The sequence below is a fragment of the Hirundo rustica genome, chromosome 7, assembly GCF_015227805.2.
Source record: "Hirundo rustica isolate bHirRus1 chromosome 7, bHirRus1.pri.v3, whole genome shotgun sequence".
NCBI classification, from domain to species: Eukaryota; Metazoa; Chordata; class Aves; order Passeriformes; family Hirundinidae; genus Hirundo; species Hirundo rustica.
Window position 1 is genome coordinate 9,192,759 of NC_053456.1, and position 17,441 is coordinate 9,210,199.

The window sequence follows — 17,441 nt, forward strand, 5'->3', positions numbered from 1 at the left end:
TTGAAGTGGCTTGTTTGTTCAGAGAATTTGCATTTCATATGATGTTTTTCTTTTTTTCCTTATGTTGCAGGAGAAGCTATGCCACTGGCTTGCAAGTTCTGCTTAGGCTCATTTTCAGCATCTCCTTATTGTGTGTTTATGGAAAATTGGAGGCGTTTCATTTTGCTGTTGTTACAGGTTGGATTCTTGATGGACACTTGGATAAACCTGGTCCACTTGGAGCTGGGGAGGTTTAGACAAGCCCCCAAAGGCTCTGGTTGGAAATATTTCCGAAGTATACAACCCTCCTGAGGTACAGAAATGAGCTGCCTCTACGTTTTCCCTCCTGTGGATATACAGCTCCCGTTGGATCTCCAGCCATGGGCAGCAGAGTGCCAAGTCACGCTCACGTGTGTGCTGGGCACTCGGGTGGCTCCGGCTGTCCCTTCCCGGGAGAAGCACTGCTGCAGGAATTCCCAGGAGAGCAGCAGGGGAGGCATTCCTGTGTGCCCAGCATCTCCACCTCCTCGGGTTCCAGCCCTGGGGGATGCCAGCAGTTCTTGTGGGTGTGTTCAGGGGCAGGATTTGCTCTGATGCGATTTATTTAAAGCTTTCAGGGCTTTTGACTCACACTAGGTTACACCAGCTTCCCAGCTGATTCAAACTGTGCTGAGGGCACCGAGAGGTATGGTGGATTTTCCATCGCCTGATGTTTCCAGACAAAGGCTGGAGGTGCTGCTGCGAGGAATGCTTTGGTCAGAGACAAAATGCTGGGCTCAGTAATGGGGTGGAGATTTTAACTGGCTTTTATATAGAAAGGTCAAAGAAATGGCAAAAGAGCCTCTTCTGCCGTTGCCTCTCCTACTCTGCAGGAAACACCAGGGATTTGTCATTGGTGCCGGGTGCTGCTCCCCCCATAAATAACATTGCCAGAAGCACTCACCATTGGTGTGGTTCTCAAAGATGAGTTTGTCGTTGCACTCCTGCTCGTCCACGCAGCCGCAGATGTAGATGATCCCGTCCTCGCTGGGCTGGTGGCTCATGACGCAGCGCGAGGTGTTGTAGTTGGGCACCATGAGGTTCTCGATGGGGCGCTGGGGGTTGTGGCACAGCGTGCTGATCCTGATGCTCTCGTTGTCCTGTCTCCTGCACGTGACAAATGGACAGGGATGGCATTAGCCTGGCAGCTTGGCCCTTGTGCCACCTCTGTGTCACCCTAAACCCTAAACGGTTCTAAGACCATTCCTTTCAATCTGTGTAAGGCATGACTTGTTTGCAGGGCTCTGGTATAATTCTATCTACAGGTACTTATAGGACCAGTGATGGGGATGACTGGCCCTGCACAGGGCTACAGCATTGCAGCTACTCCTGGGTGCATCCAAAGGAATGACAACCATTCCTGATTTGTCCAAGAACTGCCTCTGCCTCCTGACCTGGTGGTGCAAAGCGGAGGGGATGAGGGTATGGAGAGATTTCACAATGTCGTTGGGATCAGCTGGTAAGTCAGACATAAAAGCCAAGGAAAGATCCTAAATTCATCACCCTCTCCCTGATGAAGTCCCCCAGTTTGAGCACTCTCCACGTTTTTTGGGAGCTACCATGTAATTTGACAGAGGAGCTCTCAGATGAAGAGTCCTAGGAGGGTGAGATCCCTTCTGCCAAGGCTGGGCCCGTGGAGGACATGAGCATGAGGCCAAAGCTGCTGCTGTGACTGAGATTCCTACTCAGGACAAGCTTGGATGATCCACATATGCCTCTGCAAGTGAGCAGCAGGCAGCAAGGCTGGCCTGGAGGTGAGCCCTGCCTGCAGGGACCCTATTCTCTGAATGAATCTTAGAATGGAATGGGAGATGCTGGGAAGGCTTGGCAGGTTATTTCTGACTGCGTAGCTGTCTCACCCCGTCTGATACACAATGAAGGGTGCAGCTCCATCCTGTGCAGTGGGATTGCTTTCCTGGCACGGGGATTCCTGCTGCAGGAGCCTTGCTTTTTCCTGTACATGTAAGCTGTAAATGGGAAAAACCCAGCAACACACTGGATTGCCTACCCAGGATTTAAGGTGGCTTCTCCATGTGTGCATAGGGGAATTTGGGGCAGGGGGTGGATTTTGTTGTTTGTTTGTTTGGGTTTCTTGTTGTGTTTTGCTTTTTAAAAGTCCATAATGCAACAATTAGGTTGAGGCAAACTCCTACTGAAAGCTGGCACGCAGCATTCACACTAATTAGCAGGTTGAGATAAAGCCTAGCGATAAGTGCTTGGCTGGCTTTCACTTTGGCAGCCAAATTAAAAGGGAAAGTGGAGGAAAATCACTCTGGGCAGACCCAAAATGGATGCTTTTTTAGTTTTGCTCACAGGGACTAAAAAGCTGGGGGAGGCACTCTTCCGGGCCAAACCATGCAGCCTGTGCTTGGCCTGAAATGCAAGATTGTGTTTCCTGTCCAGGCACCTCTCGAAGGAGCAGAGGAGGACTTTTTCCAGGGGATGGGAAAGAGGTGGGTTAAACACAGTGGGTTAACCCCAGTGTGGTGCCAGCTCAGATGTCCATGTGCTGGATGGGGACTGACCCTGGCTGCACCCCTGCACATGAACAGAGGTTTCACCCACCTGGTGCAAGAGCACATCATAGGTTTGGAGGTCAGCGTTGCTGGTTTGCCCATGGGTTCAGCTTGTAAATCTAAATTCAGAGGTTTATGGGAGTTTATAGGCAGCAAACTTGCCAGGCTTTGTGTCAGGCACTCAAAAGCTTAATTTATTTAGAAAATAAACTGGTACTAATTACAGGGCAGACTAATTGATATATATATAGATATATAGATATATATATAATTTTTTTTTTTTTAACTGTGCATTGTAATTTTAATTATAATGGAGTCACAAAAAGAGGAAGTCCTGGATTACTGCAATAGACAATAACACAAGCACACGGGTACACACTGAACCCCTCCCTTCTCCCAGTCTCCCCTCGGGATGGGAATTTCCTCTTACCATATTGCCACGCAGATCTCGTAGGGGTCCTCGCAGTAGGAGTTGAGGTTGCAGTTGCTGTAGCACACCTTCTCCTCGCAGGCTGGGGCCGTGGAGTCGCACCACTTGCACAGGTTGGTCTTGAGGCTGCGGCGGGCGCTGCAGGCTGCGGAGCACAGGGGGCTGCAGGTGAGCGGGGAAGGACCACCGCCATCCCCGGGGATTCACAGCCAGAACCACCGCCGTCCCCGGGGATTCACAGCCAGAACCACCGCCATCCCCGGGGATTCACAGCCAGGGGGGAAGGAGCCCCAGCCGACGGCATTTCTCCGTGCTTTTTGTTTTAAAGCTTTTGTTTTGCTCTCCATCGCCCAGTCAATCGTGCTTTGTGTTATCCCAAAGCCTCGAGGAGATGGGAGAACGCTGCCCGCTGCACTAAAGCCTGGGAGACTGCAGAGAATCACGTTTTCCCTCTGCTTTTCCCCTACCATTTATCATCAAGAGGAAATTTACTTCTTCCTCTACAACCCAGGCTCAAATTAACATTTCCCCTCATCCCGAGTACATTCGGTGTTGGAAAAGGGACGTCTCCGGGTCTCTGTATGCCTGAAGACTTCGTTTATTCCCCTCTCAGCAGGAAGAGAGGTGCTGGGGAGGGATGTATGGCCAGGCTGGGACAGCTCCCTCCTCTTCTGCTGTCTCCTCGTCCTCCCCCTTCCCATTCAATGCTGCCAAGTGTTTGCTGCCCACTCCCCAAGGATCTGTGGCTGAGATTTCCCAAGCTCTAGGGCAAGAGGAGCTGCTCCCTCCAGGGCTCCATTGCCCACTGTGCCCCATCCCAGCAGGAGATGCTCTCCCACCCCTGGAGCCTCAGATCTGCCACAGCAGCAGGAATAACTGCTGCTTGTGGGGAGCTGCCCTGCCTGTATCTCACAGGCATAACATTATCTCTATTTTTATAGAAAGGGTGCACGAACCATGCTTGGTTAAGGGATAAATCCTAGCTAAATTTAAACTTCCTGTCTTAAGGCTGCTAAATGTCTTGAAAAAGAAAAAAAAAAAAAAAGCCACAGAGTGGCTTATGTAGAAATAGATATTTATACTTTTAAAAACTGGAATATATGCACTCTAAAGTGTTCAGCAGCTAATTTTTTTAGGTTTGGGCCATCCATGATTCTCTGGCTGTTGTGACCCTGACCCAGCAGTGCTGGGTGCTCCCAGCCCCTATGGAAAGGACAGTCACCGCTCGCTGTGCTGCCACAGCCCTCACAGAGTTTTCCATCACCAGCTGTAAGTCTGCAGAAAAAAAAATTGCAAAATCCCTGCCTCTGGCTTGGGGAGCCTCAGCCCCTGCAAGCAGAGCCCTGCTGATCCAGCACAGCCATGGGCACCCCCAGGACTGGCAGCAGCATGCAGGAACTCCTGCGTTCTTGGTGGTCACATCTGTGACCTGCCTGTGCTCCACCGCTGAGCCCAGGGACCCTCTGCAATACATATTCTGTCCCAACAGCAAAAAGGGGTTTTGAACTTCTCTGCTCCCAAATCCAGGGCACGCAGCCTGCTCTGACAGCATCCCACGTGCCTGCTCTGCTTCCCTCACCAGCCCAGACCCCCCTCCCTGCGACAGTCGTAAAGAACTGCTGGAAGGCTCCCACACAGAAATAAACCATTTACAAGCTCCCATGGCCTCGTATGTAGGGCCAAGGTTAATGGTGGGGGGAAAACCTGGGTGTAGAGGAAAATCCTGTTGCATCTGAAGGCTGGAAGGAGGAAATTTTGGTTTAAATGACCTGTGCCAGGCTTAAAATGCAGCTCAGCGGGGATTGTGTTGTGCCAGGTTTTGGGGGAGCAGGGTAGGTGAAGATGTTGCCCACAACCTCTTGCTCAGCACGCCCCCCATCCATGAGGCTGCTCTGGCCCTGCTGGGGCACCCTGGGATTTTGTGGGTGACTTCAAGAGACCCAGTTACCCACATCCATTCCAGGGTTAGCTACTGAAACCGTGGCTGTGTGGGATTTGAAACACCTGCAGCCAGCATGGGCTACCCTCACCTCCCTGCCTTGCTCTGCCACAGCAGGGCTTGCAGAATCTGAGGCAAAACTGCACTGGAGGATGAGAGTTTTGGGTGTGGGACAGAAACCAAGCCCAGCATTTGTGTGCAGCCTTCAACCTACAGCGACGGCCATCGCACCCTACAAACTCCATTTGCATCATTTCATGGGAGCAGAGAATTGAAGGTAAACTGGTTCCACACCCCAAACCCAAGCCCTACCACACCCAGGCCTGTGCTCTGCTGGTGTCACTGCCATAGTTCCTCTTTCGCCCCTTCAGCTCAACCCATCCACGGCTCGTGCTGTGCTCGCAGCAGGCTGGTGTGGGATTGGCTCAGCACCATCACCCCAGGGGTACCTGGAGGCTCTGCAGAGGAGTAACAAAAGGATAAATCCAGGCTCTGGATGTCGCTGGTGCAGGTTGAGGTTGGTTACTTATAAATTTGTACCCACCAGGTATGTTATTTACTTATTTATATCTAGGGTTTGCTTGAGATCTCAGGGCAGAACGTCAGATTTGCCAGCAATGCACTGCTGTGTGCGGTGGGGATCTTGGCTCGGCTGTGCTGTGCAGAGGGGAAGCCAGGACAGCTGAAAGAGTTAAAAATGGAAACAAGATCCAGAAATACAGCAGTAACCGGACAAAATTCTTTGGAGACAAATTGTTCTAAACTAACGCAGGCTGTGATTCTGTTATCTGCTCTGCAAGAAAGGTCAGAGCAGGAATATCTCTTTTTTCTCCCCCCCACCTCCTTCTTGTCCTAGGAAGCTAAAAAGAAGAGCACAAAGCCCACTGCAAGGTTCTTCAGGACTGTGTGTCCTTGAACCATTAGCTTGTAGGTACAATTTGACTGCCACATCACTCATCTTGGCCATGATTAGACCCAGATGAACACTTTCAATATTAATAGTTGGATGATTTAATAAAGCTGCACAAGCAGTAAAAGTAACAATACACTTCCATAAACGGGTTCCAGATGTTGCCAAGGCAAATGCTAAACATCAAAATACAAACTTCAGAAAAAAAAAAAAAAAAAAGTTAGGGGAAAAAAAAAAAAAGCTGGATAAGCAAAACTTGGAACAAACTATGAACTAATTAAATGTGGGTTGAGTTTTCCAAAAATAAATTGAAGCCATAAGGATGTGATGTGAGCCAATAAATAGTACAGTTAGTCAAAGTTATTGTGGAACGACAGTTGGAAAGATGGTTTGAAGTCACCGATAGGTGGGCTCACAGCGAGCTTGGCTTCCCATCAATAGGAAGACTTGTTCTCCTGGGCAGGAGAGCAGGATCAAATCTTCTGGTATCTGTAACTGGGACCCCAGAGAGGTTACTGAGAGAATATGAGATGATTTTCAAGTCAGGGAATTAAGGAAAAATGATGCCAGAAGTGCCTGTGCCTCTCCTGCAATAGCAGCAGGGGTGATACCACCACCCAAGGACACCGGGATATTTTTTCCTGTGTGTCAGGGCAGCCCTCCAGCCTCTCATTGCTCACAGGCCATCCACAACCTCTGCTCAGCCACCTGCAAAGCCCATGGAAGCACCACTGCTGTAGTCAATAACCCACCCTCTTCCCCATACAAGAGTCATTGAAAACAGCTCTCCGAGGGAATTTCACCCCAGTCCCATCGCTGCGGTCGCAGAAGCAGCCACCCACAGCCGATGAGCTTTCTGCCAGCAGGGACTGCACCTGGAAGAACTTGAAGGGGGCTTTTGTGAGCCCCTCTCTACCACTGCAGCACCAGAGTGCAGGTGGGTCATCCAGCACCAAACCTTGGCTCCAGTTCTTCTCACACTGTGGTCCCCAAGGAGCAGAAGCCACTAAGGAGCAGGCTGGAGGTTGTAAATGCTCTAGAGTGAGGCCCATCCCCTCTTTTCCACGTATCTCCAAGCACCCCAGGATGTGGCTGACACTATTTCAGGGCTGCCCAGCTTGCTGTTACTGTAGTGGCTCTGGGAGCTCCCTGCATCATCTTTTCCATGCAGGTCAGTCCACCTGTAATCCCCAGGCTTTGCACTGGGAGACACTAAAGCCAGGGAGATTAGTTAAGTTACCCTTTGTTTTCTCTAATCAGCAGTACACTTAAACACGGGACTGGGGAGCAGCTCTAACTCAGCCCTGCAGCCCTGTTATTCCTGGAAACCCCCAGATAGGTGCCCTGATGGAAACACAACCTGCACTGGGACCTGCTCTCCCACCTGGGTGAGCCTTGGCTCTGCGGTGAGTCCTGCGTCTGCCGCCAAGTTTAGGATTTGCTTTGGGCTTTCATCCACGGTTAATGACACAAGAACGCAATAACAGAGCCTCTCATAAAATTATTATGAGAACAAACAAATTCCTTCTCTTTTATGTGCAGTACGTTGTTTTTAAGATTAATCCAGCAGCAGAGCTGATGGGCTCCGCTCTCTCGCTGTCCCACGTGAGAGCACCAGGTGCTCCCCATCACCAGGTTACTCCTGAGCCGCCTCCTCCATGATGCAACAAGCAGTGCCACAGATGGGCATCAGGGGAATTCCTGTGCCCTGATTTCCAGGAGGTTCTGTGCAGGGTCAGAAGTTCCCATGGAAGTTGTTCAGCATGGCCTGTGTAACAGATTTCCTGCGGACAGCTTGAGCTAGATCTGACCTGTCAAAAAGCACCAGATCTTGTTGCAGCGCCCTGCTGTGCTGCAGAATCTCCCCAGAACCCAGACCTCAAAGTGTTGTACTTATTTTAGATGCAGCTCAGTTTCCTCCAGCAGAGTCCTGTTCTCCAGTGGTGGGGTCTGGTGCTGCTTTCAGCTGCTGAACCATAGGAGAGGTGGAGCAGACCAAACGGAGCTGAAAAAAAACTTAATATCCCAGCTTTTACCTCAGCAAGGCACAAGCCACTGGCTCTCCCGGGAAATCCATCAGCTCTACATTCGGAGCAGGGACCAACCCAGGCTCCACCCCCAGGGATGTGGTCCCACATCGTCCTGCATAGTAAATGCTGCATTTGGCAGAGTACGGTATGGAGCAAGGAATGAGCCAGAAATCTTTCCTGCTGCATAAAAAAGGACTGATTTTGATTGTGTTAGACACCAGTTCTCCCAGTGCCAGGAAGACATGCAGTATACATTTCTGGTTTGCTTGGACCGTCTTCAAACAGGCTGGTAACTGACTTATTCTGCCACTTGTTTTTCCTTTGTGAAAATATCCCTTTAAATTCAGTGTTTAGCAAATACTGCTTAGTCCCATTACAAAGTAAATTGGGTATGGATCATACCAGCAGGCTTCTCCAGTCTCTTTCAGCTGCTTAAATTACATCACGATCTAGCTTCACCCAGGGGAGGGCCAAGCTCTGCAGCTCGCCGTCCTTCCTTTGGCTTTGGTAATCTCCGGTATTTCTCGGGTGCCTTTCACAAGTTTTCTGCGTATCAGCGCAATGACTCTGCTTTTGGGGCGTGGGGATGTTTCGTACCGAGGTACCCCAGGGCTGTGCCCCACAGAGCCAGCAGCATCCAGGCAAGCTGGAATGCCGGGGGACAGTGAGGAGACGCTGGGAGAATTTGGCCAGAGCACTTTCTCTTTGATTTTGGTCGCTCGATGTGCGGGTGAAGACAGGGGAGCGCTCCAGGGCCTGCGCTCCTCCATCTGCGCCCGGAGCCGCCGGTCTCCTCCATCCCCTCAGAGCGGATGTCGAGTTTCTCTCGCAGGTTTCACTTTCTGACCCCAAAGCTGCTCCTGCTGGGACAAGCCCGGCTCCAGCCCGGTGTCCCGGGGTGGGGATGCCGGGTCCGCTGGGTGTCCGGCGCTGGGGGCAGGCAGGGGCCGGCGGGGGGCTGCAGGGGCAATTGTTTGCCATATTGTGCTCTCGCTTGTGTTTAAAAACAACAACAGCTCAAGTGACTCATAGGTCCTACGGCCTCTGAGTCATTTTTTATTTCTGGATTTCACTGCTCTGCCCTTCGCAATGAAGGGAGTTGCATGCTCACACACACACACACACACACATCAAGTTCACATTTGTTTTTCCCCTATAAAAACAAAACGACTTCCATACCATTAATGAAACAGAAATGATTCGACTTCACGTTCCCTGGCTTTTATTTTCCATTGTATAAACTCTGCAGATGAAATAATGATGGTTGTAAAGTAAACCTCTCTTTTTCTTTTTTTTTTTTTTTTTTTCCTTTCCAGGCAGCCTCTTTTTGAAACAGCAATAGGGAGTCACTCACAGGCTTGGCTTGTGCTGCGCCTGTAGTAATTAACCCCTTCATCCCTAGCTTTTCCTCCGCTGGAAGTTAGCCACGGCGTGGGCGGAGGCATCAGCAGGTCTCTCTGGGACTCGAAGCAAAGCGGGGGAGCAGAGCAGGCAGGGAAATAAGGGAAAAGAGGCCAAGAGCTGCTCCAGGCAGAGCAGCGCTGTGTGCCTGGAGCAGTCCACTCGTGGGCTGGACAGCTTTCCTGGGAGAGACAGAGTGCTGGCACTGCAGGGCCTGAGGTACCTTCAGTCTTCCTACATCCCCCCATTTTATTTTATTATTATTTTTTTTAATTTAAATCAGCCCACAGTCTCGTGTTTAGCCTGGCAGCCCCGTCCTGGGTCACCCCCCTTCCCTCCCACTCCCCGGGGAGCACCAGTGCAAACGTTCTCTCTCCTCCACGTGCCGCTGCAGAAATAATCTGTGGTGAATAATTAATCACCTAATCTCGCTCGTTTTGTTTACAGGGCCGTTACGATTTTACGGAGCACTCGGAGGAACATTACTGGGGTGAGGTAATACTCGCACAGCGGCAGATCCAGCTGGAGCTGGGCGTGCAAACGCGAGCCCCCCTTGCCCCGCAGGACGGGGTGAGCCGCCCTCCCTGCGAGGCTGTGAGCTCTGCTTCTCGATAGACCCTCACCATCACACACAATCTCCTTGTCTTCGGGGACTCCACACGTGCCACATGCGTTTTTCCTAATCACATTTATCACGCAACAGCCCAGCACTGCATCCCCCCAGCACTGGATCAGATGCTTCAGTGATGCCCAGCCCGGGAGGGTTGGTGACACTGACTGAGACACTGTTCCTCTTCCCAGACTGGCTGATGTGTTTTATATTATTTCTCTTGGATTTATTAAGCATTATGTAACCGGCTAACCGATCCCGCATGCGATGCAATCGTGGCTGATTTCATGTCAGTGGAAAGTAAACAAAAAAATTGCTCTGAAGTGGCTAAACTGAGATTCATTTCCACATGCAGAGCAATTCCTGGAGGATCTTTCCCATCTCCTCGCGGTTAATTTGCATCCAAGCTCTCATGCAACCCATTAGAAAAGAGTTACGGAAAAATTGCGCATAGAACGTGACAGGGTGTTAGGAGGAAAAATCAGTAAGATGAAGTTTATTTTACTTAAATATTTTTAAACAAGTTTGTTGATTTCTGCTGTGCCCTGAAATGCGTAACACTTGCTTATTTTTTGGTCTTTCAGCTGGGGAACTCAAAATGTGAAAATTACTCTCCAAAGAAAGTTTGGCATTAAAGTTTGAGAAACCAGGCAAGTCAACCCTGCAGTCCTGAAGGCCTGAAGCCCAGCAGGACCCAGCCCAACATGACAAGGAAGATGTTCTGCCCTTGCTGAGCTTTGGAAGGACTGTAAATATCAGATAAGGCAAAAACTATACCCCCAGTAGACTCTGAACTCAAGCTCTGTCAGGGGCACTTGCTTTCTGGTGTCATGGACATCTTTCCCATTAACACCAGTTTGCATTCAGAGACGTTGAGCTGAGGATGGGGGAATGTGGAATGGATAAAACAGTAGTGGCTTTGCACTATTTAATTTGTTTTTTCTCAGTGTCTTTGAACCTTTCAGCAATGTCTGGAAATGATGTATGTATTTTCAGATCCACTTCACTGAAATATCAGTAAAGTTGGCGGCTGTGGGTTACCTGGTTGCACGTTATTTGCATTATTTTTCAGTAAATCCCTGCTATTTGCATTTATTTTCAGTAAATGAGTCAGCCAAGCACCTGCTTCACCTGGGCAAGAAGCTAAGCCCAATCAAGCTGAAATGCTGTATTAGATCTGGCTGAGCTCATGGACCATGTAACATCATTTGCCAATTACTGGGCTGGAACTTGGACATAAAGGTGACACCAAGCTGTGAGCCAGGGACAGATGAGGGTGGTGAAGGGGCAGGATGGGACAGCCCTGAGGCCAATGCTGGTGGGCAAGCTCACAGCTCCACGTGGGTGTCACCACAGCACCTATGTGAGATGAGCAGGGATGCTCTGCATCCTTCCTTGAAAAGACGGCTTGAAGGAGGGTTGAGGATTAGAACAGAAGGCTGGCACAGGAATCCCTCACTTGGCTCAGGACAGCAGGATAAGAGTGGACTTTTTTACTCCCTGCCTATGTAATTCTGGCCAGTATCTCCAGAACCATGAGCAGGCCGGGCAAAAATTCCCTGGCATACAAAAGCAGGTGTAAGTTTTACCTGGTAAGTACCTGTACTTCTCCCTTTAGGCATTTGTCAGCCACTGGGCTATGAATGTCAGATGAGGGGAGCTACCACACTAACCAAGTTTTGCAGGCATTCTGGGTCTGAAGGTGCAACCTTGTTTGGCAACAAGTCCCTCTCATTGCACCTATGTCCCCATTTCTTTCCTGTTCCTATATTCTGCTGTCCTTTCCACCTTGTGTTGTGTTGGAAAAGCCTACAGAAAGCAAGCCAAGCCAGCAGCACAGCCTGAGGTGCCTGGGAAGGGAAAAAAACCCCACAGCCAGGGGTCAGCCCAAGAGAAAACCATGGATACAGTGTGGTGACCTTCACCAGCATCACAGCACAGCCCCAGCAGCCCAGACAGCATGCGAGGGGAACGTGCCATTCTCCTTTGTCAGATGGAAAGCAAAGTAACATATTCAGGGTCTGAGGAGGTGGGGAAATGCCGAGTTTCAGCAGCTCATAAGTAATTTTAGCAGCTCTGCCAGCACCTCAGCTTATCTGGGGCCTTGCAGGGTGAGGCAATGCGTTATCAGCACACGGGGTGCGTGGGCTGCCAGTGGGGTTTGCAGAGGGCTGAGCTGGCACATCCCCAGGGGAAGTTGCCTTCGAATGATTGGGGGTTTATTTGGATGCCGTGTTTTCAGAGGGCTCCGAGATTTCAGCCCTTTGAAGAGCACTTTGCCGTGATCCGGTTTTGACTGAATTCTTGAATTAAGAATAAGTCCATTCTCCCACCTCCCACACTGCCTGGGAGCAGGAGCCCCTGCCTGGCCGCGCACTCACGGGCGGTTTGAGCTCATCTTGTTGCGAGCTGCTGCAGAAATTGCTGAGGATTTCAGAGCACTTTTAGGACTGAGAGCTGAATGGCACAATACAGCAGTCAACCAAACCCGCTCTGCTGTTGCCATCACTTTTTGTTGCTCTTGTTTCTGCGGAGGCATCAACAGTCTATCCCATATCCCAATTAACTGCAGCTTCTGCAGCTCATTCTCAGATGCAGCAGTCACGAGTGCTCGCTTTTACACAGAAAAAGCAGCAGCAATGAACCGAGTAGCAAAAACACGTGAGCTCCCAGTCGGTAGCAGACTTTGCTCTGCCTAAACTACTGCCATTCAAGTAAAACTACTGTGCAGCAGTCAAGGGTTTTTTACTATTATTATCATATTATGCTCTGAATTTCAATTTTCGGTATATTTTTCAGGCTCTGCATGAATCCTGGATGTCCGTGAATAGATGAAATTGAAATTGAAGGATACCTTCCAAACTGGTAAACACATCAGAAACACTATCTGGGTCACATTTGGGCAACAGGGTTCGCTCTGTTTTAAGTGCAAATGTGTTACTGACAATTTAGATGAACTTCCTGAGGAGTGTTTGAAATTCCTGGCACATATTTGGTTTCCCATCTGCTAGAAGGTCTTTGATGAGCCCACAAAGAGACACTGGACTGGAGCTGCTACTCTTCATCTCTGGTTGGACTTCCTATGACTGACCAATTTGTATTTTTTTTGCATTTCTATTACTTTGATTCCCAAGGAGAAAAAGGGCTTACAAAGGACTGTGTGACAAGCTGTTGGGGCAGAGATTTCTGTGAACTCTCCATCCATGTGCTGTCATCAACTTGTTCCAACACTGCCAGTTCTTTATGTCTGCTAAAATTGTTATGCAGAGTTGAATTTTGCCCTTGTTCAGGGCAGATCTAACAGTAATTAATTTGCTCTGTCAGAGGGAACTTGAGGCTAAACTGGGTTAAAGATCCTAAAAACTTTCTGCCTTCTCCTGAAGTGTCCCATGTTTAATGTGTAAATAGATGATGTGTTCTTTTCTTTCATGCCCTTCTTCACCTGTTAAAAAATATCTTATAAGGAGCTTGTGTTGTAACATACCAAACATACCAAAACACAATATCCAGTTGAATTCAAATTCAATATTTTCTATTTTTTAGAGCAGAAGAGAGCCATGGCAGGAGGGCAGGGGCACCAGAGTTTTGGAAAGGAATTTTTTTCAGGAATGGAAGCAAGAGTCCTGTTGACAGAGCTTGAAGTACTTCTTCTTCACACATAGAAAAATCAGGAGCTTGTGTCTTTGCAATGCTTCTCAAGAGATCCCCCTTGCAGGAGAAAGGTTCCCACAAGTGCCATCCCCTGGGCAGAGCTGCAGCACAGCTCCGGAGAGACTCAGCAGCTGGGAGAGATGAGGTTCAGGGGACCAAGCTGCTCTTCCAGCATGGAAGAAATGACAAAGTGGGGTATGTTCTCTATTGACCATCTCCTGCTCCATGGTATCATAATTTTGCAGTAGTGCCTTGTCTTTTCAACTCAATATCCTGCCTCTGGACACCTCCTGAGACGTGTCACGACCTGAACTTGCTGAGCAGTGCTTCTGCCTGAGAGCTGCCTCCCAAGCCACAGCAGAGCTGGTAGCCCTGGCAAGGGTGAAAGGAGGGCTCAGACATGATGATGCTGTTCTACACACAGGTGAGCATAGGGCATGTATATAAAACCACAGTAAATGTTTGCTGAGACCTCACCCCCAAGTTAATAGCTTCTGCCTCTGGTGGGAATTTCTGCATTTTCTTCTGCTGAGTGCCTTTTGACATATTAAAGGCATGGCAAGGACTGGGATCCCAAGGGATCCATTGGTCTTATTTCTGTGGATGCTTGTACCCTGGGTCTATTTGAAGAAGGATGATTCATTCAACTGCTTGGGCTTATGGGTCTGTGTGTCACTTCCCATTGTAAGAAGGGTCTTGTTGGCTATCATGGACTGGTTGGGGCTAATTTTGGGATAGATCTAGCACGGAAAAAATGCTTTACGCAGCAAGACAACAGCTGATTCAGTTTCTTCTGTGTTGGATGCCGGTGTTTAGAGTCTCCAAGGCAGGAACTTTTATCAAGCAACATCAAACAGATGTTCCTCATCGTGTTCCAGCTGCATTGACTGGCAACCTGCTCAGTCAAACACTGGAGGGGGACACAGGCATTCATTCTGCATGGACAGCAGTTTATTAAACAATCCACCTGGAAACAGCAAAGGATCTTTTAAAAGAAGTATCTGTACCAGTGTTCATTGTAAATGCACCAGAAGCACTTGTAGTCATGGCACTCACAAGAGCCATTTCCAGGAAGGGGCCTGAGTTACTGATTTTGCAGGAAAAGTGAAGAAAGTTTTCTCTGGATTTTCACACCTGCTGGTCATGGTATGAATCCACACTGGCAACATCTTTCTGATGGGGTGCGTGGTGAACTATGGCACTGCAGGATACTGCTAAGCATTGTGGTTTGGGATGGCCGAAGGGGGAGTGATCAGCATCAAAATCCCAGGGTTTTCCATTGTTGATCTAAAGAAAAGGCCCCTCTTAGTGGCCATGAACTTCAGCAGATGTTTCTGGGCCATCCAGATGCAAAGATGTAAGTGTGTTGTTCCCAGAGGTAACACCTTCACAGGGATGTTGCAGGAACTGAAGAGGTTAGGAGAGATTTGGAGAGTGGGGCAATATCAGACATCAGTGAGTGTCAGCTCAGGTGATTGTTTCAGGGTTCTGCCCTGTCTGGACCCCAAAGCAGGGCACTAAACCAGCCCTGTTTGCTGGCTGCCATGGCTGTGCTGGTTCCCATTGCTGGCACAAGCACATCTGTGCTGCTTTGTGTGCAGGGCATGCATTAGGGGGTGGCCCTGGACATCTGGACTCTCCAGCTCCAAGGCATGGCCAGAGGATTTGCCATCGTGTGCTGCACAGGCAGGACAAGAGCTCTTCGCAGGCTGAGTGAAGGCAGCCTGGAATTTCCTTCAGAAACCTTCATGCCTCACCAGCACTGCCTGGGGTTGTGCTGGAAACTGCTGGTGACAGCTTTCTTTGGACATCTGCTTATCCAGAAAGACCGGAGTTTTGGGTCCAGCGGAGAGTAACTGACGTGGAGCCAAAGGGAACATCTCCATCCACAGTGTGGGAAGGTGAGAGGTCTTCCTGCAGGTAGAATGTGTCCAATATGATGCTGCTTCAACTGCTTTGAGAGTTGTGGGCTACTTTGAGAGAGGCACAGGTGGAACTAGAGCACAGGACCCTGCAAAGTGACTCTCTGCAGCTGCCACTGCTGGAACCACACCTCAGCCCCCACTACAGCTGGAACTGCACATCAGCCCCCAAAGTACAGCATGCTCTAAGGGTGTAGTTGATCTAAGGCTGATTGCTCCAAATCACTCAGCTCAAATAGTGATAAGGTCCTTAAAAAAATATATATATAATCTCGAATTCAAATAACCCTGGGCAGTCCAGGATATATTTGGGGTTAGGCGTGTCCTAGAGCTGCTAGAGCCCACACAGGCCATAGCCCTCTGTCCAGCACAGCCTGGACACATTAATGACCACATGCCACAAGGCATTTGCTGTAGTATAAATCAGCTGTCGTTTGTTCCTGGCTTATCAGTGGGAAGGAAAACACTGCGGTGCAACAGCTCCCTGAAGGGTTAAGTTTTGGAGCCACATAATTGGTAGGAACATGGGCTGCAGAGGGGATTGCACGATAAGCAGGCTCTCCCACTTCTCCTAAAATTTTGACAGTTACTAGAAGCTGGCAGAAGAGTTTCAGCCCTATATGGGATGTAACAAAGAGATGAACCAACTGAAGAAGAAGAAATATGACTCTGATGGACACTACAGATCATTTCCAGAGGCAGGATCACAAGAATTGACTCCGACTTCAGGGATCTGCATGCAAGCAGGGCCAAGACAGCTTTCAGCCACTCATTCACTTCCCCCTTGAAGATCCCTAAGGAAATGCTATCCCACAGTTGGGGTCCAGCACGGACATAATGTAGGTTTGCTAGGGCAGGCAGCCATCAGTGGCGTTATCTTCCTTTTGCATGGAGGCCCCTTCCAGCACGAGGCTTTCACTTGGCACACTGCGCTGAACTCGGGATGTGAAAAGAGCAGAGTGTGTGGGAGCTGCTGATTTTGTCTCCTTGGTGGGACTGTTTTTTTTAATAAAAGGATCAGATGTTGCCCTTCCTTGAAAACACGACAGTCTATGGGAGAGTTCATTAGTTTATGGCAAGTTGCAACACTGTGGAGCCTGGCTGAAAGCAAATGTTGCAGTTATCACTAAGGGGAGAGGAAAGCAATGTCCTGAGGAAATAAACTCAGCAGAGCAAATCGTGGAGCAATATAAAGCTGTGGAGTACAGGCAGTAGAGCGGAATTCTTTCTCAGAATAAAAGCCCCCAGTCACCTGTTTTTAATGCCAATGTTTGCTTTCTGCGTGTTCAGTGAATACAGAGGATACATCTATCCAGAACTCTCTCTCTAATGGGAGTAACAAGTATGATTGCAGCTGGCTGAACGTATTTACTACTAGTACACAAGAATCTCTTTGTGGCCATCATTAAATAGTGATAACACCAGTAAACATTAGTTTTGTGTTGGTTGTTTGGGTTTTTTTTTGTTAGAAAATTACATGTTTTAATTTCAATTTGTACAGAATATTTCAAAAAGTACTTCTTTCCACAAAGCCCCCTATTAAAATACAGATTGAAGCTTTACTGACAGTCTGCTTTACTGATGACTAGCCTGTCTCAAGTCTGATAAAAGCTGGAGGTGCAAGGGGAGAGGAAATACCGGTTTTCATTCATCTCACATAGCTGTACACTGCCACCCTTCTTAACCTTCTGTTAATCTAATTCACACCAAGGACTGAAACCGTAGCATCAGATTTGGAGACATGGAAATGTGAATTGAAAATAAGCCATTGCTTTCCTTGTTGAGTCTCATGGCACTTGCAACATTGCAGAGCACTCCAGTTCTGCATTGTCAGGGCTTTTCTTTTATTATCCATTTTTATTTGCTAACTAAAGAATTTGCTGCAGTTTTACTCTTATTTAGCCTCATGGTAGGATGCATAAGTTTCTCCTTCAGGCAGTGGGATCCTGTGCTTGCTCCCGACCCAGCTACCTACACCGAGCCAGTGTGGGGCTCTGGCAGCCCCTCCGAGATT

General features: G+C 48.9%; 1 protein-coding gene and 1 long non-coding RNA gene across 2 annotated transcripts in view; one reads left to right on the forward strand and one right to left on the reverse strand.

Moving 5' to 3' along the window:
* The window catches only part of LOC120755239 (TGF-beta receptor type-2-like), a 31,639-nt gene that overhangs the window by 10,046 nt on the left and 4,152 nt on the right, over positions 1 to 17,441 (reverse strand). The window contains exons 2-3 of the mRNA XM_058421371.1: positions 2,965 to 3,109; positions 923 to 1,125 (exon numbers count right to left, since the gene is read on the reverse strand). Of these exons, the coding sequence (XP_058277354.1) occupies positions 923 to 1,125; positions 2,965 to 3,109 (348 nt within the window). The remainder of the gene's footprint in view (positions 1 to 922; positions 1,126 to 2,964; positions 3,110 to 17,441) is intronic.
* LOC120755240 (uncharacterized) lies at positions 9,179 to 15,651 on the forward strand. The gene is made up of 4 exons (XR_005701691.1): positions 9,179 to 9,463; positions 9,692 to 9,739; positions 10,439 to 10,602; positions 12,654 to 15,651. It is a non-coding gene; the product is annotated as an uncharacterized LOC120755240 (long non-coding RNA).